Here is a 27,802-nt window from a genome sequence, read left to right on the forward strand (position 1 = left end):
ACTGTGCAGCATTTTATACACAGCACTATGTCTTTAGGATAGAGCTCCTCTCAGGCTGTTGCCCATTTAAACAGATTCATTTCCTCTTAATAAATTTTTCAGAAAACAGTTTTTGGCTGCCTTTGCAGCCCAGCTGTGAAGAAAGCTTGCTCTAGGGGTGGTGACCACTGATGAAATGTACCACCCACCCCTCACTGTGCTACTTCCACTGTGCGGTTGCCATAAACACTCAACAAACATCAGTGAATGTTAGTGCCATTTTTTTTTTCACATGGAGGAATTCAGTCGCATCCCTACGCCTCATCTGCACTTCCATGTCATGCACCATTCTGTCAGACTGCCCTTCTGCTGCCATATGTCATGTGGCAACAACATGTAATGGGATATTGGTGGGAAGATTTGACTTCCATTGCCATACCATCAGCATCTGCCTCTGATGTTATGGGACAGATAGCATTACTTTTGGAGCAGCTCTGATTGTGTTCAGGCAAATAGCGTGGAGTAGGCAGCCCACGTCTGCGCCTGAACTCCAGCAGCACTGCCTGGATGCTGGGCTCAGCGCACTGCAGGCGAACCTGCAAGCCAACCTGGGAAGACAAATAAGCTGCTCTACTGAGGCTCAGATCTTCTGATCCTTGAGTGGGATGAACTCATTTCTGATCATTTCAGTCTGTATGGCACTACTGGGGGCACACCTCAGTGCTGTGCTGAGCGCTGGGCCCCTGGGTGCAGGAAAGATGTGGAGGTCCTGGAGTGTGCCCAGGGAAGGGAGCGGAGCTGTGAGGGGTCTGAGCACAGCGCTGTGGGAGCGGCTGAGGGAACGGGGTGGGTCAGCGTGGAGAAGAGGAGCTCAGGGCAGAGCTCTGCAGCCCTGACAGGAGGCTGTGGGAGGGGATATCAGCCTCTGCTCCCAGGTAACGGCGACAGGGCGAGAGGTGGTGGCCTCACCAGGGGAGGGTCAGGTTGGATATTAGGAACAATTCCTTCTCCACAAGAGTGATGCAGTGGCACAGCTGCCCAGGGAGTGGAGGAGTCCCAGAGCCGTGGGGATGTGGCACTGAGAGACAGCTGGGGTTGGACCTGGGGATGTGAGAGGTTTTTGCCAATCTTAATGGTTCTGTGATTCTTTACCACTTGTTCGTAGTGCATTCTTGCAGCCAAGCACTCCACTTTTTGGGGGAAGCAGGGAGTCGGGCTGACAGGGAAGTGGGCTCAGGCCACGTCTGCTTGTGCTGCCCGCAACTGACCACAGTCTCAGCTGTTTGTTTCAACTTACGGTGTTAGCAGCGCGTAGTACATCTGCAATTACGTACATGTACTTGAAAATGGGACATAAGGAGGGCCGAGTGAAAAATTCCTTATTTTTTTTTAATCTAAGACTTAAATGGCGTTATGAAGCTATTGCTGTATTCCTAGTGGGGCTTGTTTGTCACTCCCACCCACCAACAACATACCCTAACATTCCCTCACAGGCATTAAACCCTATTCAGTCATGTCCTCAAACATGATAACAAACAATTCTTTGATTTTATAATTATTTTCAGTACGCAGAAGAACACAACCTTCCGTTAGTCGGTAAAACGCACCGCCAGCACACAACCCTACACCCCACACCCACCGGCGCACTGCGCAAGCGCCCGCCCCTCACGCAGCGCCGGGACTCTCGCGAGAGCGCTGAGGTAAACATTGCACAAAATGGCGGCGGCGGGCCCGGGGGCGGCTGCGGCACGGTGAGCGCGGCGGGCTGGAGAGCGGGTGGGACGGCGGCCCCGGCGCTGCTTCGTGCCCGGTGAGGCGATTACAGCCCCGGTCGCGGTAGGGACTTGTGGTATGGCATTGCGACCTGCGGGAGTGCTGGGCAGTGCATCGGGCTGTGGGGCAGCCCGGGCAGAATGGTTCTTCTTCCTTTATCTTCTCACGGTCTTTCCACTGTATGTTGCTGGTTCAGGATTGCATCGCAGTGTTTCTTGAATTCCACCTTGGAACAGGACAGGAAGAGGCTGCTCCTCCACGTGAAAAACATTTTCCACATTGTTTTTTAATTTCTTACTGTTACGCAAACCCAGCCCGTTTTCTCAGGTGCCCTATTGTGTTAGCCATGGTCCTGCTCAGGAAAGCCTGAAAGCCTCCTTTAGTAACAATAATCTCTTTCAAGCCTAGGAACTAAAAATTTGCTTGCAGTGATGGTATTTCTTGTCCTTGCTAGCTGCAGGAATAGACGTTCAGCCTGCTGCTCTTTGTGTCAAATTACATGCCAGAGCATTATCTACAGAGTCTGTGTTCCTGAGTAGAGACAACCCACCACCACACTTCCTGAAGCACCCATGGACAGTTTCTATCATGCTTCATTTTGGTTTTATTTTTTCCTTGTGTGTGCCTTGCATGTCAGTCGTTTTTATTCCGCTTTTGTGAAGGGGAATAGAGTTCAGTTGTCCCTGTTATCTGCTCTACTGCCAAGTTAATACTTGAGTATCTCAGAGATACCTGGTATGAACCAGGAAGAGACTCAAGTGTTCTTGAAAAGTTACTAAATGAAACTGTTTCTTTATTATTTCTAAGGCTAACTGCTGAAGGAATCTGCCTTTTGGGCTTTTTCAGGCTCTGCATTTTACATAAATGTGGATCTAACTATTTGCTATGTTGCCTTGCAGGTCAGCTTGTAAACCACTTAGCTAATTCTTCTAGGGAGTTAACTTTGCTCTCTGAAATGGAGTACAGGACTCAGCTACCATATTGTGAGTGACCGAATCATTTAATACAAAATGGAGAAGAAACGTAGAAAGAAATGAGCCTGTTTATTAGGCTTTACCTCAAAAGACAATGAAATCTGTACTTGCTTCGGACACAGATTTAAGAATATCCAGTTGAACGGCACAGTGAAATCAACGTTTTCTGAAACAAAAATGAACTAGTTTATAAAGAAGAAGAGAGTGAATTGAATATATGGAATTCTTGGAATGAAACCATTTTCTTCTATGACCATGAAGTTTGCAAACATCTGGTTTGTTCTGGTTGTTATTTTACTCTGTGGCAAAAAACACTTCAGTACCAGACTAGGGAATTCCTCTCATGAGGCTCAAATATGTCCTGGATGTTCTCGCCTGACTTTGAAAGTGGAGTTCTCTTCGACAGTCGTGGAGCATGGTAATAGAGTTGAGCAGTTAAAAATAAATAAATCCATGTTATGCTGAAGTTAGTGTTAATGAATCGTGGCATTTGTGCAATGGTAATATTGAGAGGCATGGGTGGAACATCTAAATTATCTGCATTCAGACTGAGAAAGAATTTTATGAAGGTTCGTGGTTTAACTGGGCACAGAATATGAAGAACAAGGAAAAGGAAGAGAGGGGGTTAGTAAGGAGTATGTTAAAAGTGGAAGTAGAACGTGGAGGTTCAGGTGAGCCAGCATGGTCACTTAGCTGTGGTTTCGTAGCTTTTTGTTTTACAGACTCAGTGGAATGAGAAAGACAAGGGGAAGTATGTGTGGTTTTGGGCTTTTTTCTGTGAAAAATGTTTGAAAGCAGTAATACGTTTGTGGAAAAGTAGCAAAGTGCAGAGAGAGCAAATGAAAGGCAAGCTGAGGCTGGTATCAATCCTGAGAGGACAAAGGATAACTGTAGAGAGGAGCAAATAAAATAGGTGCTGAATTTCAATTCAGCATATTCATATGGTCTGCAATGCTGAACAGAATGTCAAAGGAGGACAGATGCCATTGTATAGAGTGCAATCTGTGTTGGTGTGGCAGCTGTGTACGTGTAGAACTGTGGGATAAATGTAATGTAGGTGTCCTGTATGAATGGCTAAGCATTGTGGAAGAAGGATGAACAATCAGCACTTAACATCTGTGGTTCTTATAGAATGCACAGATGCCATTTTTGACAACGTCTCTGCTGTGTTTGAACCTGTAGTTTCACGTAACAAACAAATTTTACTCTATCAGAAGTCAGTGTCTAAACTGTCTTCAGTTTGTCATGGTCATAGATAATAGATCTGTTCCCGTAGTGGAGCTGTGTGTGTGCCTGAGCATTCACACGCAATGTTGGTAATGGCATGTTGTCCATTAGCTAACAGAGGGCTTGTTGAGGTGATTGTGGCACTGCATGATGGGTCTGTGTTCCACCCACAAGTTACCCGGATCGAGGGACTCTTGGGACCAGCGTTGTCCTCTGTGCATGTCAAAGCTGGTGTCAGTAATTTCCCTAAAACTCAATATGTCGTTCCCTCTCCTGTGTTCACCCCGCTCACTTTTCCATGCTATCAAAATTCTGCCTTCATTTTGGGGACCTTTATCATATTTTAAGTGCTTCATCATGCACAAATTTTACGTAGTACAGAAATAGATATCAGACCTGTAAAGCAAAAAACAAAAAAGTGCCTCAAATTGTGCCTATTTGTTTTGAATAAAGAGAAAGAAATATTCAGTAACTAGAGTGCATGACTAGGCTGCTTTGAACATTGGTTCTGATAAACTGTACTCTTGTTCCAGAGTATATTGTGGCTTTTAATGGATACTTCACAGCTAAAGCTAGAAGTAAGTTTATTTCAAGTGCACTAAAAAGCAGTGATATTGAGAACTGGAGGATTGTACCTCGCAACAACCCAGCCAGCGACTATCCGAGTGATTTTGAGGTGATTCAGATCAATGAGAAACAGAAGGATGGCGTGCTGACACTGGAAGATCATCCAAACATCAAGCGAGTGACTCCTCAGCGGAAGGTGTTCCGATCGCTCAAATATTCAGACTGTAAGTAATTTTTATGAGTTTGCATGAGATCTGCTTTGGAGAGTTAAATTCTAGCTTAGCATTACACAAATGAAAAGTGCCCTGCAGTTTTTCTTTAACTTGCAGTATTCTGTTCCTTTGCCTTTAAAATTATCTAGGTATCTTGCTGTACCTTTCTAAAAGCGTGATGATGAGTCCATCCACAGTGTAGAGACATTTCTTCTGCAATAGTCAGTTAACAGAGCTTATTGGCCTATATCGTAGGAAAAAATGAAGCTTTCTCTGTTATTGAAGGCATTAATACATCTGGAAAAAATGGTTACTTGTCTAAAATCTTTGCTGTAACAGTTGTGATGTGGATACTTGCATAAACAAAAATTTTGTGTGTTTTTCCTCATAGTTTTTTTTTTTTTCTCCTTAATTTTAATTCTGTGTAGCTGATCCTGTGTTGCACTGCAATGAAACCAGATGGACTCAAAAATGGCAGTCGTCTCGTCCCTTGAGAAGGGCAAGTCTTTCCCTAGGTTCTGGCTTCTGGCATGCAACAGGTCGACATTCAAGCAGGCGTTTGTTGAGAGCTATCCCTCGCCAAGTTGCTCAGACTTTGCAGGCAGATGTCCTCTGGCAGATGGGTTACACAGGTATGCTGTTGTTTGTTGGCTTACATGTATTGATCTCATTGGATGCCAGTGCTGTAAAGGTTGAGCAATGCTTTGTTTTGAGTGCGCTGTTACAGAGTGCTCTTTGTGTGTGTGTGTGTGTGCATACTGTTCTGAAGAGGAAGTAGTTCTGTTTAGAATCTTTGGTTGAATTTCTGCAATGGAACAGGAAGTTTGCTTTAGAGCCACAAGTTAGTAAGTCTGCGAAGCATGTAGTACATTGAGCATAAAAGTTCTCATTCACTTGACTGAACAGGTTAGTTGTGAAGCTGAATCAGAAAAATCAATCCTTTATTGTCACAGGTGCTGGTGTAAGAGTAGCAGTGTTTGATACTGGACTGAGTGAGAAACATCCACATTTCAAAAATGTAAAGGAGAGAACGAACTGGACTAACGAGAGAACCTTGGATGACGGTGAGTTACTGTGTGCTGTTGGTGAGAGAGTTCCTGACAGTGTGCTGTTTCGTGTTGTAAAACTACTGTTGCTGATGGGGTGCTAACATTTATTGAAGCTGTGTATCTTGGGATTTTAAGCTTAATTTTGCAGTATCAGGAAAGTTTTGTACTCTTTATCAAATTCAACAAATAATACAAAGACTCTAGGAGGATGTTGCTTGTGTCTCCCTTGAATCACATATGGCATTTCGCAGTAGCTTTTGAAGAATGTCAGGGGAAGAAAAAATGCATTTTGCTGTTTCTCAATGCGTATGTGTTTCCATACTTAGAAGAGAGAATATTTTCCTTCTTCACTGCGCAGTCCTAAGCTAATTTGAGTGTTGGGAGCTTGCTGTACTGTTTTTTTATTTATATAGTTCTCATCAACAGATGCTGTGCTGGTTTATGCCAGTCATGATTCAGAAAACCCTTTGATTTTCTGCAGCATGTTTGTGTTTGTTTTTCATGTGTCAGCTGTAATGACCATGTGCTTTCACAGATATTAATTTCATATGGTCTTGGTCAGTGAGTAAGCTGGCAATTTAATGCATTTAGAGTTCAGTGTATATGCATATCTTGCTTGGCCTTTAATGCATCTCCATAGTTACATCACTCATGGTGTTTCTGTGCATTGTGGCTGTGATTGCATTCTTTTGTTTGCACTTTCTAGTAGGACCTGTGCCCAGACTGTTACTGGGCAGGCAGATTTTGAGCGTGTAAGTATAGTGCAGGCAGTACCAGAAAGCAAAAAGAGTGTTATTTTTTGAGGAGAGTGAAAAATATGCTTTCTTGTCTAATTTTTCACCCTTAACAAAGTGTGATTGTTGCAGAATCCAGATTAAAAAAAAAAAATTCTAAGAAGTTTACATAAACCTGTATTGGCCTTGTATCTTACATTTGCCAAAATAATCTTGTTCTCTAATTATTGTCTTGTGTGAGTCTTGATGTCATTGGCAGCAATTAGGAGTGTGTCACTCTGGGTTTCATCAGCTGGTTGTCTAGGTAGATAGTGCTGGTAGTTCTGGCCTCTCTAAACTCAGTACCAAAGTTTGTTTCAAAAAGACGAGGATTGAACCAAGTGTTTGCAGTTTGTTCTGAAGTCTGTTGGATTGATGTGATTTTATTATAGGCGTTGATTAACACTGAAAATGAGTGAAAATGAAATGATTTGGCTTCTAACATCTCATTTTGTTACCTTCTGTCTGTCATAGGTTTAGGCCACGGAACTTTTGTAGCAGGTGTGATAGCCAGCATGAGAGAATGCCAGGGGTTTGCTCCAAATGCGGAACTGCACATTTTTAGAGTGTTCACCAATAACCAGGTAGCTGTTTTAAAGGTGTTTTAATGTATGTCTTTCTAGATAAATACTGCTCAAACCCATTTCTCGGGGAATGCTGCGAGTGCTTGTAAATGTTGATATATTTTGTTTTATACGTGTGATACAGATACTGTTTATTCTATCTAAAAGGTTACTACCAGATTTCTTACCAAATCTAGTATATTCTTCAGAAATTATGTGTGTGGAAGTCTCATCTGCGTAGTGTTAAAACAGTCTCATAAGTATACTGAGCACTATAAATCCTAGTAGACCAGTGTTAGTTTTGTGCTTTATTTTTGTGTTGTTTCATGTCTCTCTCTGAAGCCTGTACTGTCATGGAATTGATGGACTTTCCAATGGTAGTTTTTACTTTCTTATGTAGGTCTCGTACACATCTTGGTTTCTGGATGCCTTCAATTATGCAATTCTAAAGAAGATAGATGTGTTGAATCTAAGTATTGGTGGACCAGACTTCATGGATCATCCATTTGTTGACAAGGTTGGTATGAGGAAGGAAAAGCTCCCATGGCCATGTTTGTATCCCTGGACTTGCAGAGCTGCTTGTTTACCACTGCTCCTGTTAAGTTCTGGTTCCGCAGTCAGTTCTGAGGAGTTTCTTGTGCATGAGAGAAATTCTGTGCAGGTATACAGGCTCTTAGGTGTATCTTTAGGGAATGGGTGAAAAAGAAACTAGCACGAACTCACAAGTATTCACAGAGCTGGAGAAATATGACCTGTTACAAAACACTGCACGTCCTGCCAGGAGGCATGACTGACAAGCAGGCAACTAACTAGAGCCCTACTGGAAGAAACTTAACTGAAATCCAGCCCTGCTTTTTCAAATCTCTGCATAATTAATTTATCTCACGCTAAAAATGAAAAAGTCATTAAAAACAAATAAGTAAAAAGTACAGGTAGTCGATTCAGCTTTGTAAATATAGACTTGTTTCAGGCTAAGATGGAATTAGGGATTTGTCATTGTTATGGTTCCCTGACTTGTTGATATGTACTTGAAAATCAGTAAGTGAATTATGTTAAAAGGACAAAATCTTTCTCTGAAAAAGGTAATAAGGGTGCTTAAGAAGTTCTTTTTTTTTTTTTTTTTTTAATGACAGTCTGCATTGAAATTTAGTTTGACAGTGACTTTAGTACTCACTCCTGAGCAATTTTTGGAGGGAATTGATTTGTGCTTCTGGAGTGTTTTCTTACAGGCAGTTTTTCCTTTGATGCAACCTGAGTAAGTGCAGTTAGCAGTGAAGCTGTGATGGCCATTATTGATCGTGTAATCTCAAGAATTGCTTGTACTTAGCGCTGAATGTACCAGTGAGATGTGTGTGTTTTGTAAGTCTCAGTAAGAAAGAGAGGTAGGCTAATCAGTTGCTTACATCATGCCCCACGGAGTCTGTGTTTGTTCTCAAAGTCCCTTCTTCAGCAGCAGAACATTATTAAAAATGTTAATTTTTTTGTAGGTATGGGAACTGACAGCCAACAACGTGATCATGGTCTCTGCTATTGGCAATGATGGCCCACTGTATGGGTAAGTTTCAGAGATCACCTTAAAGAAAAGTAGGTGTGATGTTTTATGTTTTTGAAAGCAGTTGTGTTTGGACTGGAGAGTATTTTCTTCTCCTTGCTATATTGTATTTATAGAAAGTGACCTAAGTTAGACATCCTCCTCTGTCTCATCATTTGCCTTAGAGTACATTGTTGAATTAGGTGACTATTTATGTCATATTTACGTCATGTGATATGAGGAGAGGCTGAAGGAGCTGGGAATGTTCAGCCTGGAGAAGAGGAGGCTCAGGGGAGACCTCATTGCTCTCTATAACTTCCTGAAGGGAGGCTGTAGTGAGCTGGGGGTCGGCCTCTTCTCTCGTGTCATTAGTGATAGGAGCAGAGGGAATGGTTTCAAGCTACGGCAGGGGAGATTCAGGCTGGACATGAGGAAGTGTTACTGTTCAGAAAGGGTGGTCAGGCAGTGGAATGGATGCACAGGGAGGTGGTGGAGTCACCGATCCTGGGGGTGTTCAAGGAAAGACTGAATGTTGTGTTGAGGGACATGGTTTAGTGGGAGCTATTGGGAATAGGTGAACGGTTGGACTGGGTGATCTTTTAGGTCTTTTCCAACCTTGGTGATTCTATGATTCTATGATTTTTTATTCAGACAGTGAAAAGTTAGGGAAGGAATGACAGAACTCCGACTAGTACTGCTGCACTAGTATGAGCAGACATCTTTGAGTACACATAAGGCTTAAAGAACACAGAATGCTCAAGCCAGAATGCTTAGCAGTGTATTTCTAAAATAAATGCCTAAAATCAGATTTTGTTGGGTTTGGAAGAAAAGTGGTTTGGTAGTGTAAGTTTAGGAGTTACCAAGTGCTTGAAAAGTTGCTTTTAGTCGTAGAACATAACGATATCAGGGAGGACCAAAATTTGTTTCTGTGTGGATTAGTACGAATGGCTGACAAAAATTTGATGGCAGTGTTTCTGTTTTCAGTATAAATTTATGGCTTTAATGGTGGTCTTAGTTTTTTTTTTTAATAATTATTGTCTTGCTAACTCTCAACTTGTTGTAGGACTCTCAATAACCCTGCTGACCAGATGGATGTGATTGGAGTAGGTGGCATTGACTTTGAAGATAACATAGCTCGCTTTTCATCTAGGGGAATGACCACTTGGGTAAGATACTTGCACAGCGGCCAGCTGCTTCTGTAGCTAGAATAAAGATTTTAAAAAGGGAGCCTTTTTCAGAGAGGTTATGTCATGCAGCTGATGTTTGTGGCATAAACAGTGGTAAAAATTTACATGGAATATCAGAATCGTAAGAGATTGATGAAAGACCTGAAGCAAGAAGCTTAATACTCATCATTTATCATGCATGTTGACCACTTTTGACATTCTAGTTATACTTGTAAAATGCCAAGTATCGTTTGAATTACAGTGCCCTGTATGGGCAGATCTCTGCTCTTGTCCTTTGTTTAATAGAAAACTCTTAGCCTTTCCAGATGCCATATGTAACACTGTGCGTATTTGATATCCTTTCTGTTTGCAGCTGACTGTTGAACTGAGGTTCATGTACTGCACATGCAATTTCATATGAGTTTGCGTTGTGATCTTGATTGAAGACTGATGTACTTCTTTCCCTTGTGCTGCTTCTCATTAGCTGGCAGCAGAGGGGTGATTGTTTTGTCAGTAGTTTCATGCTTAACGTAGATAGTGGAGGGTTTGTTGACATACCTTTCCCAGGTCGACACACTGAGGAGTTGCAGTAAATGGCTTGAGTCCGCCTTTAGGTGTTCCTTGATATCTGTGATGCTGAACCCCAGCTGATTCAGTCATAATTTTACTTCTGAATTATTTGCATTAGTTCGTTTAAGTAATTAAATGAAACAGCCAGTTCATTATGTATCAGAACACTGATCCATCCATTTTCTTTCACAGGAGCTGCCTGGAGGTTATGGTAGAGTGAAGCCTGATATTGTTACCTATGGCTCTGGAGTGAGAGGTTCTGGTATGAAAGGTGGATGCCGCTCTCTTTCTGGGACAAGTGTAGCATCTCCTGTAGTGGCAGGTGCTGTCACATTGTTAGTAAGGTAAGCCTTTAGTCACAGCCCCTTAGAAGATGCAGATGGCCAATAAGAAACTCTTAAGAGGATCCACCAAATGAAAATAGATTGCATTTACATGTAGGAAAACAAACTCGAGGGATGGAATTGGTGTTGTTCTACCTGAGACATGATCGTGTCTGACTGGCTCTAACTTTCCTGGGAAAAACCTGAGGATCGTTTTGAATAGTTAGGTATTTGAAAATATAGCTAGGGAGAACAGTTTTACAAAGTAATTTTGTTAAATGTTTGGTGGTATTTAGTTGCTTTTGTTTTTCCTGTTGTAAAAGAACAGGTGTTCAAAGTAGGCACCTGTAGCTGATAACTGAACACTTGTTCTATAGTATGTAGGACTTTTATGGTTATTGCCCAGTTGTGTAACTCACCTACTGCACACGGAAGAGTTTGAAAGGAAGGTAGGAGTTACAAGTTTCTGCTTTGTGTTTGTCACTGTTGCTACTCAGGGATAAGAAACTTTATTTGAAAAAATCTGTCCAAAACCTCAAATGAGCTATGCAACAGAAGATGGCCTTACAAGGGCTTGGATTTTCAGAATCTTTTACTTAGCAAATATAGTGACTACTGGTCATGGGGCAGTGCTGTAAGGAGAAAAATTGATACAACGTTGGTTTTCAAGAGATGTGTCATAAAATTGTCACTCTTGTTTCCATCTTCGACTGTTGCAAGGAGAAATCAAGTAGATGTTATATGCAGCCACCTAATTTTATTGGCATTTTCTTTAAATGAAACAACAGAACCTTGAGGCAAAACGTCAACTAGGCTAGCTAGAAACTGTAATGAAGGCCACCTGAAGTGACCCATTGTTTCCCATTTCAGCACAGTTCAGAAGCGTGAAATGGTGAATCCAGCAAGTATGAAGCAGGCACTTATTGCATCAGCACGTAGACTTCCTGGAGTCAACATGTTTGAACAAGGACATGGCAAGTTGGATCTTCTGAGAGCTTATCAGATCCTCAACAGCTATAAACCACAGGCCAGGTTAATTTTAATCCTCAATTAATCAACAGTACACTATAATCTGCTATATTTCTTCAAGAGAGCAGATGATGTGCATGTAATACAGTTGGGCAATCTATGCTTGTGCAACAAAGTGAACTTGAATAGATCAGGAAGTGTGAATTTTGACAGGAGAGGCAATGAAAAATCACTGTGTTTTCTACCCATGTTAGAGCTTGAAGTCTCAGAGCTAAATTTACTTTCTTTCTCGGCTCAGTTTAACTCTCTGGCATTATTCACAATGCAACCTAGAACAAAATGGAGCAGAAGTTACATCTTAGTTTTCCAGAAGAACATTTTCGCTGTGCTGAAGTTTCTTTTCCTTTGTAGGAAAAAAAAAAAAATCACAAAACAAAACACTTTCAAATCTTAAAGAAAAAAAAGGGGAAGGGAAGATTTTAGGACGCATTTGAGAAGGGAGATGAGCTGTGACTAGCATGCTTTGTCAGTAATTTTTTCATATGTCAGTTTTGTCTAGTGTCTTGTACTTCTACTTGTTGTTGTTTGCTCTTTTTTTTGTTAAATTTTGCCTCCTCTGTCCTTCCTGCAGTTTGAGTCCAAGCTATATTGACTTGACGGAATGTCCCTACATGTGGCCTTACTGTTCACAGCCCATATATTATGGAGGCATGCCAACCATTGTGAATGTTACTATTCTTAATGGTATGGGAGTCACTGGGAGAATTATAGACAAGGTAAGACTGGATGTTCTTCCAAGACCTGACTATATTCATAAAGCTTCCTAGGAAGGACTACTTCAGTTCATGAATTTGATGGAACGTACAAGCATTCTCACCAAGTGTGGTGAGAGCAGGAGACGCAGAACATTTGTTTTAAGGGATGACCCGAGCTGGATTTGTCCCCATGAGCTATCTGCAGGTTCCAGCAATGCACTGGTTTCAGGGGCATGTAGTGTTTTGTCTCTGTAAAACCAGTTTTGAATGACAGGTACTCAGAGATTTCTTTACATTCTCTGCTAGCATTTAAGATCTTCTGGCTCTTTTGTGTGAGCATAAGAAATCTCTAAAAAGGATCCTGATGTTACAAATTATGACTCTTGACTGGGGTCAGAATGACCTGAATGTGTTGCCATCTCAAGGCTCGCTGCAGAGTCTGTTGCTTTATGCCAGTAATGTTGAATTTGTTGATTGACTAGGGAGAATTTTATTTTTTTTTTTGAAGAGTAAACATAAGAGATCCGTGAACTGGGAAAATCTCCTATGCAAGACTCTAGCCAGTGTAAATGAGCTTCATTTCAACATCTTACTGTGAATCCTGAGGTCTGTTGGTCTGTTTTAGATTTAAACTTATGCTTAAGAGCATAGAAGCTCTTATAACTAGCTGATGGTCATGCTTAGAGACAGCCATTGTAATCAGCCTGAGTCTCTTACAGCCATAACCATTTTTGTTGTAGAAAGGAAATTTCATGTCTTTGCCAATGTTTTTTTTTTTTTTTTGTACAGGACGGCAAAATGTTAAACTGGGTGCACTTAGTGTGCTTTTCATAGATCTTCCTGGAGTCCTTCCTCTGGGAAGTCTACACTCTGGGTGTGGTTGGGTTGATGCACTGTCATAGCACGGATCTTTTGGGTTTATGTACATTTTGAAATTGGGCATAATCTTCAGAAGAATGAGATTTGATGATTCTGACTGCAAAGACTGTTTTACCAATGTTCAGTTTTCTTCTTTAACAGCCAGACTGGCAACCCTATCTCCCACAGAATGGGGATAACATTGAAGTGGCTTTCTCCTATTCCCCTGTGTTATGGCCTTGGTCTGGATACTTGGCAATTTCTATCTCTGTAGCAAAGAAAGCAGCATCTTGGGAAGGCGTTGCTCAAGGGCATGTTATGATCACAGTGTCATCCCCTGCAGAAAATAAGGTTAGTTCTCGTTTGTTTTTTGGGGGGGGATGAGGGGTTTGAGGTGAAAAGGAGGAGGGATGATGGTGGTAGTTTTAATTAAAATTCCTTCACTACAAACCCTTGTTTGTACGGGGCGTCTCTGGTCCTGTAATGTGAAGCATAAGTTAGATAGTGATCAGAGTACTGAAAAGTACAATTAATAATCCTTAAAACTGAGAGCAGGATTAACCTTTGAATTGAATATGCTTTAGTGTTTTTAGAAAGCGTGTCTGTGAGATTTGCATTTATTTATTATGAATTCTGAATAATGGGTTTGAAAAAGAGATGACTTAAATGTTGTTTTGCCAGACCCCTGGTTAACTATTCCTGAGAAGACTTTAAGGTTTTGAACAGTGGAACCAAATTACAGTTGTAGCATATTTAGAGTGTTCTATGTTCCGAGTGGAAATAAAAGCAGTTGAGTGTAGGAAACGGAGTAAGGTGGTTTAAGGCAGAAGTCGTCTCTTGTTCTCCTTAGTTGGCAGTACTGGTGAGTAACAATACAGCAGGTACCTCTGTTTTTCCAGTCCCTTACAGTCCGCAGTTGGTGAACATTTCTGTAGGGGGAAATCATTTCACGTGGTTCGTTCTGTCCTTCAGTCTAAGAGCGGTGCGGAGCAGACCTCGACGGTGAAGCTGCCAATAAAAGTGAAGATTATTCCTACTCCGCCTCGCAGTAAGCGAGTCCTTTGGGATCAGTATCATAATCTCCGTTATCCACCAGGCTACTTCCCCAGGGATAATTTGAGGATGAAGAATGATCCGCTAGATTGGTATTTATCTCAGGTTCTATTAAATCAGTACTTCTTGACTGCGTGTTAATGATGTCTAATAACGTCACTGAGTGCCAGAGAGCCCTGACCTTTTTCAGTGTGGCATGGAAGTTTCTTTTACAATAAATCCATGAACAGCTCTTAGCTTCTGCATGCTTTTTCTCTTTGCATTTTTTTTTTATTATTATTATTGCTCTCTGTGGTTTTGATTCATTTAAAATGAAAAGCTTTTTAAACATTTAGGATGCAGTTGTTTTGCTTTCGTGGTGTAAATTTTTTCCTTTTTGCCCTGATTTCTCCCAGGGAATTGAGGGGAACACTTAATTAGCCACTTTGGCATTCACTTACCAAAATAAAGAGTGGCTGACCTGTAGTTCTTCGTGGATGGAAAGGGAAGGCATCCAAACATATAGAAAATGTATAAATGTAGATTAATTGGATCAGTGAATGAGACTTGCTTTTGTGAATCTGCTCGGAACATGGAGATAGGACAAGTAGAGGGGAACTTCCCTTCTGAGTTCCAGCAATTACAGGTCATCCTGTGTGCTCCCTCCAGCTGATAGTTAAAGCTGTTCTTACAGACTCCTCAGCAAGGAGGAAGTCCTGTGAAAGATAGCTCATTGTAATACAGCAGTGTTCCTATGTGATGTGGTGCAGGCTTACAGAGCTGTGCTTTTTAAGGGACATTCTCACTCTCTAACTTTGACTGTATTGCTTCTGTAGCACTTGGAACTACTGTTAGGAAAAAAATTGCAAGAGGAGATGGTGCTTGGAAACCACAGACTATGCCTTGAACAAAAAAAAAGTCGTTTTAGAAAAAGGTCTAGGAAATAATCTGTAATTAGAGGATTTAAATCAGGTTTCTGCATGCCAAATTTGAATGTCTTCAACATTTTTCTTCTGTCTTTTCCTAAGGAATGGTGACCATATCCACACAAACTTCAGGGACATGTATCAGCACCTAAGAAGCATGGGTTACTTTGTTGAGGTTCTTGGTTCTCCATTTACGTGTTTTGATGCAAGTCAGTATGGTAAGCGTGTGTTATTTATGTGCTAATGTTAAGTAGTGTAAAGTGCTGCTGTAGAGGCTTACTTGGGACTCTGGTGAATGAGTACAGATCTCTGTGGTTATCTTGAAAAATGAGGAGAGAAGCCCCCTGTTTTCAGTTCCGTGGAGGCAGACCTGTATTTTCCAAAAGGTTTTTGCAAGTTAAAATGAAGCACAGGTGAATTGTAGACTTGAACTGAGAATGTCCATTCTGTTTTTTGGTTTTTTGTTTGTTTGTTTGTTTTTTTCCTCAGCAGTGCTATTTTGAAACATTGGTATTTGTGGATAGATAAAATAGTGGGGAATTACTGCATTCCTACTATATGCTAGCAGACCAGTGTGGTTTGTTTCTTCTGTGTTTGGTTTGGAGATGTGGTAGAATTGCCAGGCAGGGAGCAAACTGAGCTGTCTGAGATCTTTTCTGCTCCCAGGTGATCCTCTAGTTGGCCCTGACTCCAAAAGGACCATCTTCTCTTCTGGGCTAAGATGTTCTTCAATAGATTGTGAAGTGAGGGTGCAGTTTCCTGACAGGTTTTTAGTTCTGTAAATGTCAGTAGTAAGCTTTCTTTTTTTCTTTGATAAATGTTGTACGGTTGCTTTCTGAGTTAGCAGATGCACAACTGAAGACAGCAAAGGTGGCCTGTAAAAGCATAATGGAGTAGTTTCTGTCCTGAGACTCCTAGATTGTTGAAAGGGCACCACAAGGACAAGCCTGCTCTGCATGGGTAGTTTTGTCAACCACAACTCACATTTCTGCTTAGGAGAATGGAGAAACTAGGAGACTAGAAGACTTGGCTTTTGGATTGCTAAAACAGACTGAGCTGGGATATGAGTGCTTTCTGTCTCTGAAGAGTGTGAGTAGGTAGAGGTGAAGGAGGGAAGAGAACAGGAATGAAGGTGGAAGTTGGAACAAATTTGTTAAATGAAATGAAGAAACAACTTGAATAGAAGGCTTCTAATCACAACTCTGGTAAAACCACAGTAAAGAAGCAGCTGGGGGCAAATAATGTAATTCTTAATATGTTTATAAATAGAATTACTTCAGGGTTGTACTTTCATGGGAATAGATTTAACGAAGCAGGGAAATTTCTTCCAATCTTACGAACGGTGCAGAATGAGGCTTTGCAAGTAGAACAGGTAGCAGGACATTCCTGTGATCCTGGTGTTTGCTGGCACCTCTGAAACATGAATGATTTTGTCTTCAGACTGTAGTTGGTATACAATGACACTACAGTTAAGGTAGCAGAGATTATTGTCTCTTAAGTCCAGCTCCTCTGGCTTCTCACAGAATGGCTCAGGTTGGAAGGGGCCTTAACAATCATCTTGTTCCAGCCCCATCATCCAGATCCTTAACTAGCCAAGACTTACATTATCCTTGAGAATGGAAATTCCACCACCTCTCTAGGCAATCAGGTAGGGAAGAAGTGAAATGGCTTCATATTTAGGAGTAAGCTACTTGTTTGTTTGCTCTTTCCAGTTGTTCAGAAAAAGTGCAAAACGTTCATTTGTGTTAACTTCTGCATGGGTTGCAGTAATAGCAATCACGTTAGCACGAGCACTGTTTTTGCTTTTGTATGCAGGGACTTTACTGATGGTGGACAGTGAGGAAGAGTATTTTCCTGAAGAGATCACCAAGCTGAGGAGGGATGTTGATAATGGACTTTCACTTATCGTGTTCAGTGACTGGTACAACACATCTGTAATGAGAAAAGTCAAGTTTTATGATGAGAACACAAGGTATCTGTTTCTTTCATTTCTCTGCTAAATAAATGTCATAAAATTGCTATTTTGTGGATGTTCTGTCCTAAAGATTCTGCATGTGATAATTGTATTTAATCGCCTGCGCTGCTTCTTACGCTGCCTCTAAGAAATGCCTCGAGTAGCGCTGACCTTAAGCTGCAAAGTTGAAGGAGAATACTATCATTGTTCTGAGCCCCTCTCTTGGTAATGTAATCTTTTAAAGTCAGAAAAACATTTACAATAGAAAGAAGTAAGAGATCGGAGACTAGCAAAGAAAAATGGGTGTGTTTTTACTTTGGAGAACAGAATAGAAAGCACATGCAGCTTGCAAACTGTATTACTGGACTGTGCACCCAATACTGGAAGAACTCCAGCATGATATGTAAGGGGAAATAAACTAATATCAACAGTGGTGAAAAAGACCCTCCTAATTAATGTAGTTGCCATGTGTTTCATGGTAAGCTTGAAAGATCTGCAGCTTGGGAGCAAGTAACACTTTGCTTCAGAAGAAATGCTAGAAGCAAGTGACACGACTGTGAGTTTTGCTTCATCATTGTTGAATAGATAAGCTAGGACTGATTTTTTTTTTTTTGCAAATTTATGTAGGAAACTGGAATGTACTGAGAACTTTGCACCATTATTTTTACTTCTGTTCAGAAGCATAGGTGTCAAAGAGGGAGAGCTGCTTGTGTGCTCCTGTAGTTAAGTGAGGCTTTGAGATACAGTTCATTATTTAAGGGACTCGGAAAAAATCTGGATGTAAAGGATTTTTTGTATTACAAGCTCTAGGACTACATTCTGTGTACTAATAAACTCTGTTACCCTCTCTGTTTATAGGCAGTGGTGGATGCCTGATACTGGAGGTGCTAATATACCAGCTCTAAATGATCTGCTTTCTGTCTGGAACATGGCCTTCAGCGATGGGCTGTATGAAGGCGATTTTACCATGGCGAGTCATGAAAGTGAGTACTGGAGTCATTGTCTGTGCAGCCTTTGAGCAGGACCTTGTTTGGAGAATTCTGTTGTTTCTGTGAGGATCAGCTTGAATGAGAGTCAAGCGAGCTGCTTTGAGAGTGAGTGAAAAGAGTTTAATAAGCATGCTTGAATGATTACTTCCTATACTGATTCATTTTCAGATGAGAAAACAAATGTTCTGATTATATAAAATCATAGAATGGCCAGGGTTGAAAAGAAGCACAGTGCTCATCCAGTTCCAACCCCCTGCTATGGTGCAGGTTGACAACCAGCAGCCCAGGCTGCCCAGAGCCACATCCAGCCTGGCCTCGAATGCCTGCAAGGATGGGGCATCCACAGCCTCCTTGGGCAACCTGTGCCAGTGCCTCACCACCCTCTGGGGGAAAAACTTCCTCCTGATATCCAACCTAAACCTCCCCTGTCTCAGTTTAAAACCATTCCCCTTGTCCTATCACTACCCACCCTCACAAACAGCCGTTCCCCCTCCTGTTTACAAACTCCCTTCAAGCACTGGAAGGCCACAGTAAGGTCTCCCCAGAGCCTCCTCTTCTCCAAGCTAAATAAGCCCAGTTCCATCAACCTTTCTTTACGGTCGAATTCCAAGTGCAGTTCATTGAATTATATTCTTGAGGTATTGTCTGTATGTACTACAAACTAGTTGCCAGGATGAGGCCTTCAGCTTCGTTGTGGTTTTACTTTTGTGGTTAGTAAAAATTTGAAATGGAGGAGGAAGAAAATCAGTGGGGAGACTTTCCTTGGAATGTTCCAATTTAGACGTGTCTCAGCAGCCGGAGATGCTTCAGGAATTCCTATTCTTGTCATCTTTTGCACTGCAGTATCCTGAAGTTAGTATGCTTTACTGTTTTCAAGTTCACAGGGCACAGGCCCCATGACCTAATTGTTTTCAGGCTTTCTAGGTCTAGGTCCTTTTTTTTTTTTTCTGACCAAGTCACTTGATGTTTTCATGCTTTGTTTCTAAATCTCTGTCTTCTGACCAGTTCATTGGAATGTGTATGTGAACAGAGAAGGCACCAGAACTGAGGGCTCTGTGCACTCTCCAGTATTGATTGAAGGAGACAGGTTCTCTCTATGAATGATGAACATTAGTGATGAACATTTCTTTTTGTGGTTGGTGAAGCTTTTCAGTTCAAAAAATGTACTAAACAGAAAGGTTTGAAAGCGAGGTGAACCTGTGCTTAGGAATGCCTTGTGTGTGAATACATGTAGAAAATACACAGATCCAGAGAAAATGTCCTGGAGTTTTTTCTGTGCCAGTTTTGGCAGCTGACTGAGTTATGGCGGGAAGGTGTCATTTTTTTGTCTGCAAAGGCAATGTTGTGTTGTCTTTCAGTGAATTATGCATCTGGATGCAGTATTGCCAAGTTTCCAGAAGATGGCATCGTAATTGCACAGACTTTTAAGGATCAAGGTATGCATTTCCTTCTCTTTTCTCTGTGTTTTAAGTTGTATTTTGTAGTTGAAAAGCAAAGTTACAAAATCTAAAGGTGTAAGAACTGTGGAGTGAAAAATGCATTGAAAGGATAGGGCTGGAGTGAGAATGTGCTGAAGGAGGCCTGGAGTACATCTTCCACATAGAGAGGCTGGGGGAGCTAGGCTTGTTCAGCCTGGACAATACACAACTCCAGGGGGGCCTCATTGCAGCCTTCCAGTGCTTGAAGGGAGCTTGTAAACAGGAGAGAGACTGGCCTTTTACGGGGTATGACTTGGAGGAATGGCTTTAAACTAAATGAAGGGAAATTTAGGTTAGGCGTTAGGAGGAATTTTTTTACTAAGGGGATGGTGAGGCCCTGGCACTGCTGCCCATAGAACATGTGGGTGTCCCACCTCTCAAGGTGCACGAGGCCAGGCTGGATGGAGCTCTGGGCAGCCTGAGCTGGGGGAGGCCCTGTGCCATGGCAGGGAGTTGGAACTGGATGGGCTTGAAGGTCCCTTCTGTGTCATTCTGTGATTCTGTTATAGGTATTTTTTTGTTTCATCTAGCTGGCTAACAGGAAGCTGCAATGTGGCAGCATAAATTTTTTACATACATTACAGCAATATCAAAATGTACATATGCAGTCTTTTGTTATATTTGCTGTATGTAAACACATCTGCCTGTGTGTGTGTTGTGTGTGCTCCAGAGGGAAAGGATTGTTCTTGTCCATGTCTCTCACAAATTGTAAATGATATTGAGCTATGTCCATACGCAGAATTAATCCAATCACTGCCAAATTTGGTATGAGTGTTTGGGTAGCCATGATGATCTAAAGATAGAGGTAAGGAGGATTTTGTTAGACCAAGTGTTATCTGTTATCTGCCAAGGGAAACGTTTTAGGCTCATAGGAAGGCTGTGCTTTCAGACCGGAGGAATTCTCTGTGCTTGTCCTTTCTCTTTAGCTTTATTGTAGCATCTTATTTATGGGGTAGTGATTCAGAGGTGTAATGGCAGCAGGCGATGTACAGAAAAATAATGTTTTAAGGGCTAATGGAGACATCTTCTGGAACAGTAAGGAGCTCACTCATGTGAATCTTTGGGAGAGCAGACGGTAACCCTGAAATGCTGTATGGCGATGACGCGGTTGTCTTAGAATGGGAGAAGAAGAGAGGCAGTGTGTTTGACAGGTAGCCTGCTGCACTTGCTTTCTCTGTTGAATCCTTTTCGTTCCAGTTCATGAAACAAAAGAGCTCTGTGTTTTGGTTCTGCTCTTTGAAGACAGTGTAAAAAGTAAAGGCAACCTAAATACTTAGCATTTGAAGCTGGTCATCTTAATTTGGATTTTGAAGCGGGTGACAGAGATGGGAAACCTTTGATCTGAAAATGGCTTTCATTTCATGAGGAAACTAAATGGTTCTTGCTGTTCAAGAAACCTTCAGTTCACTGCCTTCAGTTCACTGGAAATACAATACCTGTGAGATACAAAGGGAGCTTACAGCTGTGCCCTCTGGGTTTTGCTGCAATCACAAATCCATACCGAGAGGCCTTCCTTTGGTTGCTTTTTTTTTTTTTTTCATCTTTCCCATTCGCTGATCGTCTGAGTTACCGCAGTAAATGTTTCACAAACACATTTTAAGCTGCCAGTTTATTATTTGGTTATTTGCCATACTTTCAGAGGCAGACTTGTAAATGATACTTCAAAAATTGCTGTCTGTGACAGTGGTGCAAGTGTTTCAGAAGAGGCCGATCTGGGGAGCAGGGCAGGGCTCTACCTGCTGGCTGCAAGAGTGCCTGGGGTTGGGAGGCAGCTACAATTGGCCCAAGTGGGGACGAGCAGTGGAAAATCCATGTTTCTTTTGTTCATTGGGAATATGTATCCTTACTAGACCATACCTTTTTTTGTTCATAAATTGAAAGGAGAACAGACAAAGTGCAAGGCAAGGCGGTGCTGCAGAGTTGCTGAAATGCAATCCCAGCAGGCTTTAAGGCAGGCTTCCTCTGAATTGCTTCTGTAAACAAGTTCAGTCAGAGCCCTCATCTCATAGCTGCTGTTAGCAGACAGGTGTCATAGTTCATGGAATGTCTCTATTCTCTTTTCTTGTTGTGTAGTAGATTTTCTTGTAGCAGTAGATAGACGTGACAGCAAATAAGTCAGCAAAGAGCAGTGTGCACTGTGATGGCTGATTTTTAAGATACTGCGTGTAGCTTTCTATAGAAGGGCTGAAGCAACGTAAAAGGGTTTTTAAGGCAGATTGCTTCGGTTTAAAACTCATTTGTGAAAATATTAGGATTTTTTTATTCAAGAACATTGAAGATGATCCATGAGAGTTCTGTTTTCAGTTCTCCACAGAAGTAAGAAAACATCAGTATCAGCGGAAAGCTTCATGATCAGGGTCTTGGAGCAGCTTCTTTTTTATTGTAACATAGCTTTTTTAAAGCACAGTTCTCATAAGTGCGTGGCGTGAAGAGTGGCACGATGGCATTTGTAAGTTTGCGGTGTAGACTAACCGGTGTTTCTTTTCAGGCAGTGAGATTTGTGTGTGCTTTGCTTCAGGTCTTGAAGTTTTAAAACAGGAGACTGCTGTCATTGAAAATGTTCCTATTTTGGGACTTTACCAAGTTCCTTCCGAAGGTGGTGGCAGGATCGTTCTGTACGGTGACTCGAACTGCTTGGATGACAGCCATCGACAGAAAGGTGTGTATGCTTTGACACACAGGAGGGAATACTTTTCTTAAGCAGGCAAGTGTCCTGAGGGCTAGTAACAGCTCCCACCAGAAATAGCTCTTTTCTAGGGAATCTCTAAACAATTCCTGCTTGGTTATTAATCTTGTTTCTGCAGAACTCTGCTGAAAATGGTGTAACCGCAGCTGGAACTAAAGAATGCTGCATATTAAATGGCTTCTGAGGAGTGGGAGCGTTTTCCCCCTATACACCTCAGGCCTGTTTTTCCATTACAGATGACTTATGTGTTGATTTTAATGTTTTCTGTTTGATTGGTTGGTTTTGTGTTTGTTTTTTTTTCCTTCTTTGCAGGAAGTGTGAATGCATGCTTGAAGTTGTGAAGGGATATTAGCAGACCTCTTTGCTTTTTTTCCCCGTTGCATTTCAGAATGTTACATACCACTATGAGTTTTCTTTTGCAATTTCTCATCCCTTTGCAGTGTCCCCTTCTGTAACACCATAGCAGTGCCTCTTCTGCGTGCTGTGGTTTATTGAGAGCATTTAGCATTAGTGAAGATGTGGAGCTTTAGTAGAGAATGGTGCTTTGTGACTTTCCTAATGCTGTTAAATTCAGTGTGAGCTGTGGTACAGGAAAAAGGGGAAGGCTCTCAAATCCTTCAAAGTTGGCTTTAAGTTGTGAACCAGCTATGTCTCCTGTAGAGACATCGGTTGCTTTAACTGAAGTAAATTCCTCACATTTGTGAATCTAAATCCTTAAAATCTGATTGACCTCTTTAAGAATCAAAGGGGAGGGACACCAGGATTATGAAGATTAATTCTTGTTCCCAGCCAAGTATTCCCTGGCAGGAGAGGATCTGAGGAAAGTTGTTTGCGGCAGTGGAAATAGGTGGTAAGATGTCATTCCACTTCTGAAATGGAAATTGCAGGCAATTGTGAGGTTAACCAGGTGGAGTGCTTGCTTAGCAGGGGTGGCTCTGGATGGAAGGCAGTAGTTTTTCTGGAGCAAATGCCATTGAAATGCAAAGGAAAACCATGATGAAGTATACTTTGATGTTGGTTCCCAGACTGGTCTATCCCATAGCTGCTTTTCCTTTAGCTGAGATGCAGTCAGAATCTTTTCCTTTTCTTTTTTAGTTTATTTTTTCATACTAAGCTTGAGAAAGCAAAGGAGTTATAACTTTCCACTGAAAACACTGCCTAGTTCTTAATTTTCTTTGCAAGGTATTTTTTTATCCCCTTAAAGGGTTGCTTCTCTTTTTCCATCATAAAAATGATAACAAAAGGTAACAGAAGCTCTCAGCTTCCCTGTGTTTCCACAGTGGAAAACCCCTTAATTGTTTCAGGGGGTTGGATGGCCTTGCCCAAACTAGAATTCCTGCATTTGAAACCTGCCATTTGATGACCTTTTCCCCAAAAAGCCTCATTTGGTACAGAAGACAAGAAGGTATTTTAAGAGTGAATAGATTATTTTTGTGTCTTTGTATTGATGGAGGAGGAGTGGTTGGCAGTTGCATCTTGCTGGAATTAGGCTTAGAACTTCAGAAGGAGAATAACAAGAATGAGAAACTACTTGTGCTTCTGAATGTGACAATACACTTCTTACCAGTAAGATGAGTCGTCTGAAATGTAACAATGCACATTCTGTTCTGGGGCTCGGGTCTATGAAACCCACAGATTGCTTTTGGCTCCTGGATTCCCTCCTGCAGTACACTTCCTACGGCGTGACGCCTCCGAGTCTCAGCCATTCTGAAAACCGACAGCGGCCGCCGTCAGGAGAGGGCAGTTCTCTCCCGGAGCGGATGGAAGGTGAGAGCCTTACTCGTGAGCAGAGCCTGCAGCCGATGGGGGTCTGAGTGGAAGTTAGAAAGACCCATGCAGGCTTTGACAGTAAGGTTAGCTTGGGATGAGCTCTGGTGTTTTACTAGAAGAGAGCACCTTCAAGCTCTAAGGATCTGTGATGATACTATCATTTGACTAAAGAAAATGTTCTGCTCGCAGAACTATTCTCGGTGCCTCTGTGCTGCTGGGAGGTATTCTAGGTACTGGCTACAGGCTGTGCATAAAATCTGTTCTCAGGTGTTGGCCAGCAAAACTTGGCTTATTGTAGGGGCAGAGTCTTTACTGTTTTGTACGGTTAATAATTTGTACGGTAATACCCTTAATAAGAACTAACGGTTCTAACTCAGATTCAGCTGTGAGTCATTACTGTGAATGGCTCCTGATGTTACAGCAGCTCCATTTAGCTGGAGGCAAATGTTGGGAACTGTGTTTCTGACGCAGTGTGTCTGCTGTGGATCGCAGGTAACCATCTCCATCGATACTCAAAGGTGCTTGAGGCTCACTTGGGAGACCCGAAACCCCGTTCCCTTCCTGCTTGTCCTCATCTCTCCTGGGCCAAACCGCAGCCCCTGAATGAAACTGCTCCCAGGTTAGTGTGCATCTGTCTTAAAATTCTACAAGAAGTCTGGCTTCCAAGTTCAGCTTGAAAATTATTTGTTTCATCTGCTTTTGAAAAGAACAGCTGGAATTCCTTTCCTAGAGAAAGACGAGATTGTAAAGAGGAAATAGTGATTAAAGCCACTTCAGTGAATAATTCTGACTCACCTGATAGTTACGCTGTATTTTGTGGAACAGATTTTAAAAATAGCTTCACAAGTCAATGCCTTTTTATGATTGAGTGATTCCAACTTAAAGTTCAAGGGCTGGCTTAAATCCATCATGCCTTTGAAATAGTTTATTGAAGCACTTCCTGGGACAGCTCTCCTAACTCTGCCTTCCAGTGTATAATTTGTCAGTCACTAGCAGGTAAATGCACCAGCACATAGCCCATGCTTGTCTGCAGAGCTCCTAGTGGTAATGTCTGCTAGACTGCATGCACGGAAGGCAGTTGCTAATAAATAAATGTGATCTAGTTGCATCCCTGTGACATCTGAATGGAACTTGGGAGGCCTGTAAGCTGCAAAACCCAAAGAGCATATGGGATTATCATTCAGGTCCAAGTTATGAGTAGCTGGTAGGTTTCAGCTGTCACTTTCTATGCATGTTTCTGCAAAATTCCTTGCGTTACTGAAGTAAGTGGGCGGACATATCTATCTTTACATTTCTTCTAGCAACCTTTGGAAACATCAAAAGTTACTGTCAATTGACCTTGATAAAGTGGCTCTGCCCAGTTTTCGACAGAACCGACCCCAGGTGCGACCACTGTCCCCTGGAGAAAGTGGAGCATGGGACATTCCTGGAGGTAGGTACTGAAAGGTTTGAAAGGTAGTATTTTAGGTCAAGGGAAGATGTATTTCCTTTCAGTTGTGGAAAAAATGCAAATGTCAGCATGGTTGTGTTGTATAAGACTGACTGATGAAGTCTGAGAGAAATATTTTTGAAAGGAGCCATGTGTGCATACAGAGGGGAAGATTCTGATAAGTGGTCTTTGGCCAGCCCAGGTTTGTTTTGGCACCAGTAGTAGGCAGCAGCAATTCCTGTCCTTGGGAGCTGTGATGATAACTCCTGCTGATAAGAATTCCTCGTGTGAGCACACCGATGTAAAAGCAGAGTCCAAAAGAACTAGAGCAGTGCTTTGGGGAAGGTGTTGCACTGACAGCGTAGAGCACTTGGAGCATCTCCTTACAAGCTTGGTGCCGTGTCCCGCTGGAAGCCTCTTAAAGCTTCACACAACATTCTTTTCTCAATCTGAGCTGCAAGTCCAAATGATGCCTTTAAAAAGGAAGGCTTGTGTAGTTTGTCCTCACCATGTGCTAGCGCGATCTCCAGAGCAGCAGCAGAATCACTTCTCTTGCGGCATGAGGAACAGAAGGTTCTTGTTATAAGGGAAATCTGGGTTATGTTTGCATGTTCCCAAGTAGGTCAAGGTGGAAATGCCCGTACTTTTCTGTGAAGTTAGTTAGCATCCTGTCTTACTTCTGCTAATCAGTCTGCAGTTGTGAATCTCCCTGTCTGAAATGTAATCTGATGGTGGCTCGTGTGGCCGCAAACCTCCTTGCCTCTCCAGGTATAATGCCCGGGCGGTACAACCAGGACGTGGGACAGACTATTCCAGTCTTTGCTTTTCTTGGGGCCATGGTGGTTCTGGCGTTCTTTGTGGTGCAGATCAACAAAGCAAAAAGCAGGCCAAAGAGACGGAAGCCGCGAGTGAAGCGGCCGCAGCTCATGCAGCAGGTCCATCCACCAAAGACGCCTTCGGTGTGAAAGCTCTCGCCTGCCAAAGATGACCTCCTGTCACTGGTTGCTTTCCTGGATGGTTGGTGGCTCCCGGCACAGGTGCAGCAAACGTGGTGATCGTACTGGCGATGTACATCTGACATCATCTCACACTCTTTGGCTTCTGGAGAGAAGAAAAGGACCTCAGCTGATCATCTGTACATAAACTGCAGTTTAAGCAGCCATGCCCACCAAAGACTTGAGCGCTGTTGAACAGGCTGCTTCGTCACTGCATATCCCACGAGGGGGAAAATGGACCTTTTTTTGTAAGCTGACCAAACTAAAATTTATTTGTTTAGAGGCTATTTTCTATATTTATTGTTGGGGAGGGCGGGGGGAAAAGTCACTTTAAGGACCTCTGCTAAGGAAACACAAGTGCATTTTTTGGATAGGATGCAATTTTCTAGAATGGTTTAACGCTGAAGAGTGTAACTTCATCAAAAGAGGGAGGGGGCAGGAGAGACTAGTACAAATCAGTTTGACATAGTTCTGCAGTTTATTTTTATAAAGCCAACTACTATGATGTTTTGTAATTTTTGGTCATGATTTCACCATTGTTGGTGAAGCAGATTTTCAATAAATACGTTATCTCTATGAAGCTCAAACAGAGTGCTGCACAGCTGTCTTCCTGCTGCCTGTCAGAGAGCAGATCGTTGAATAGTGAAAATTTTCACTCCTTCCCTTCTGTCCCCTCTGTCTTTGTCCTTAAAATGAATATGCACCAGGGTGCTGGGGACTTTGACAGTCTGAAACAAGGTTTATTCACACCTTTGTACCTCTGATGGCAGTTAGACAAAGGTAACTGTGCAAAAGACAGCTTTGCTATCATAGATGGAGAGGAGGGCACCTGCAAAGAGGCCCAGCAGTGGGTGAAGCTGCCAGCCCAGCATGTGGCTCAGCCTGGGGGCTGAGGTGCCGCAGGAAGTGGGAGAAGGGGGAAAGAATACCAGCTAGGGAGCACCAAGGCCTGCAGGAACCCCACACGGGGCTGCTGTGCTAGTGTGGGAGGTGGGCTGTGAATCTCTTTGATTTGCCAGGAGGAGGGAGCCTGGAAAGCTTTGGTGCCTCTGCTTTGGCACTAATGAGGAGGCTTGCTCCTCTCATCGCAGCGCTAATGAGAGATTACAGCCCCTACACAGCCTTGAGACCAGAGTCAAGTTGCATCAAAGCCCCAGTCCAAATTAAGAGCCTTTCCCAGTGGCTGGTATTTTACAGCCCAGTGGCCAATTTCTAGATCATAGAGGCCAATTATTCCCGAAGCCTTTGGTGTGC

The 27,802-nt window shown here is 42.3% G+C and overlaps 1 protein-coding gene across 3 annotated transcripts; it reads left to right on the plus strand.

The window, feature by feature from the left end:
* Positions 1-1,650: 1,650 nt before the first annotated feature.
* On the plus strand, positions 1,651-27,135 carry MBTPS1 (membrane bound transcription factor peptidase, site 1). Of its 3 annotated transcripts, none has more exons than XM_052685249.1 (23): positions 1,651-1,730; positions 2,652-3,144; positions 4,487-4,744; positions 5,161-5,364; positions 5,686-5,796; positions 7,029-7,138; positions 7,518-7,634; positions 8,605-8,672; positions 9,712-9,814; positions 10,577-10,728; positions 11,578-11,739; positions 12,308-12,452; positions 13,452-13,640; positions 14,262-14,434; positions 15,350-15,465; positions 17,063-17,219; positions 18,060-18,184; positions 19,549-19,626; positions 22,187-22,327; positions 23,990-24,121; positions 24,617-24,743; positions 25,426-25,556; positions 26,322-27,135. In XM_052685249.1, the coding sequence occupies exons 2-23, from the start codon at positions 2,958-2,960 to the stop codon at positions 26,516-26,518; spliced, it is 3,183 nt and encodes a 1,060-aa protein (XP_052541209.1). In that variant the 5' UTR covers positions 1,651-1,730; positions 2,652-2,957; the 3' UTR covers positions 26,519-27,135. The 3 variants fall into 3 exon arrangements, with proteins under 3 accessions (XP_052541209.1, XP_052541208.1, XP_052541210.1); XM_052685248.1 differs by lacking the exon at positions 1,651-1,730 and adding an exon at positions 1,769-1,789; XM_052685250.1 differs by lacking the exons at positions 1,651-1,730; positions 19,549-19,626 and adding an exon at positions 1,769-1,789.
* The last annotated feature ends 667 nt before the right edge of the window (positions 27,136-27,802 follow it).

This window comes from Tympanuchus pallidicinctus, unplaced genomic scaffold (genome assembly GCF_026119805.1).
Source record: "Tympanuchus pallidicinctus isolate F22 unplaced genomic scaffold, pur_lepc_1.0 scaffold22, whole genome shotgun sequence".
NCBI lineage: Eukaryota > Metazoa > Chordata > Aves > Galliformes > Phasianidae > Tympanuchus > Tympanuchus pallidicinctus.

What these genes read in the sequence shown, in the direction of transcription:
- MBTPS1 (XM_052685249.1), top strand. Translation starts at nt 2,958, where the DNA reads ATGAAACCATTTTCTTCTATGACCATGAAGTTTGCAAACATCTGGTTT. An exon ending in CATCCCCTGCAGAAAATAAG is followed by an intron (nt 13,641 to 14,261) that starts GTTAGTTCTCGT and finishes TCTGTCCTTCAG; the next exon opens with TCTAAGAGCGGTGCGGAGCA. An exon ending in TGACAGCCATCGACAGAAAG is followed by an intron (nt 22,328 to 23,989) that starts GTGTGTATGCTT and finishes TGAAACCCACAG; the next exon opens with ATTGCTTTTGGCTCCTGGAT.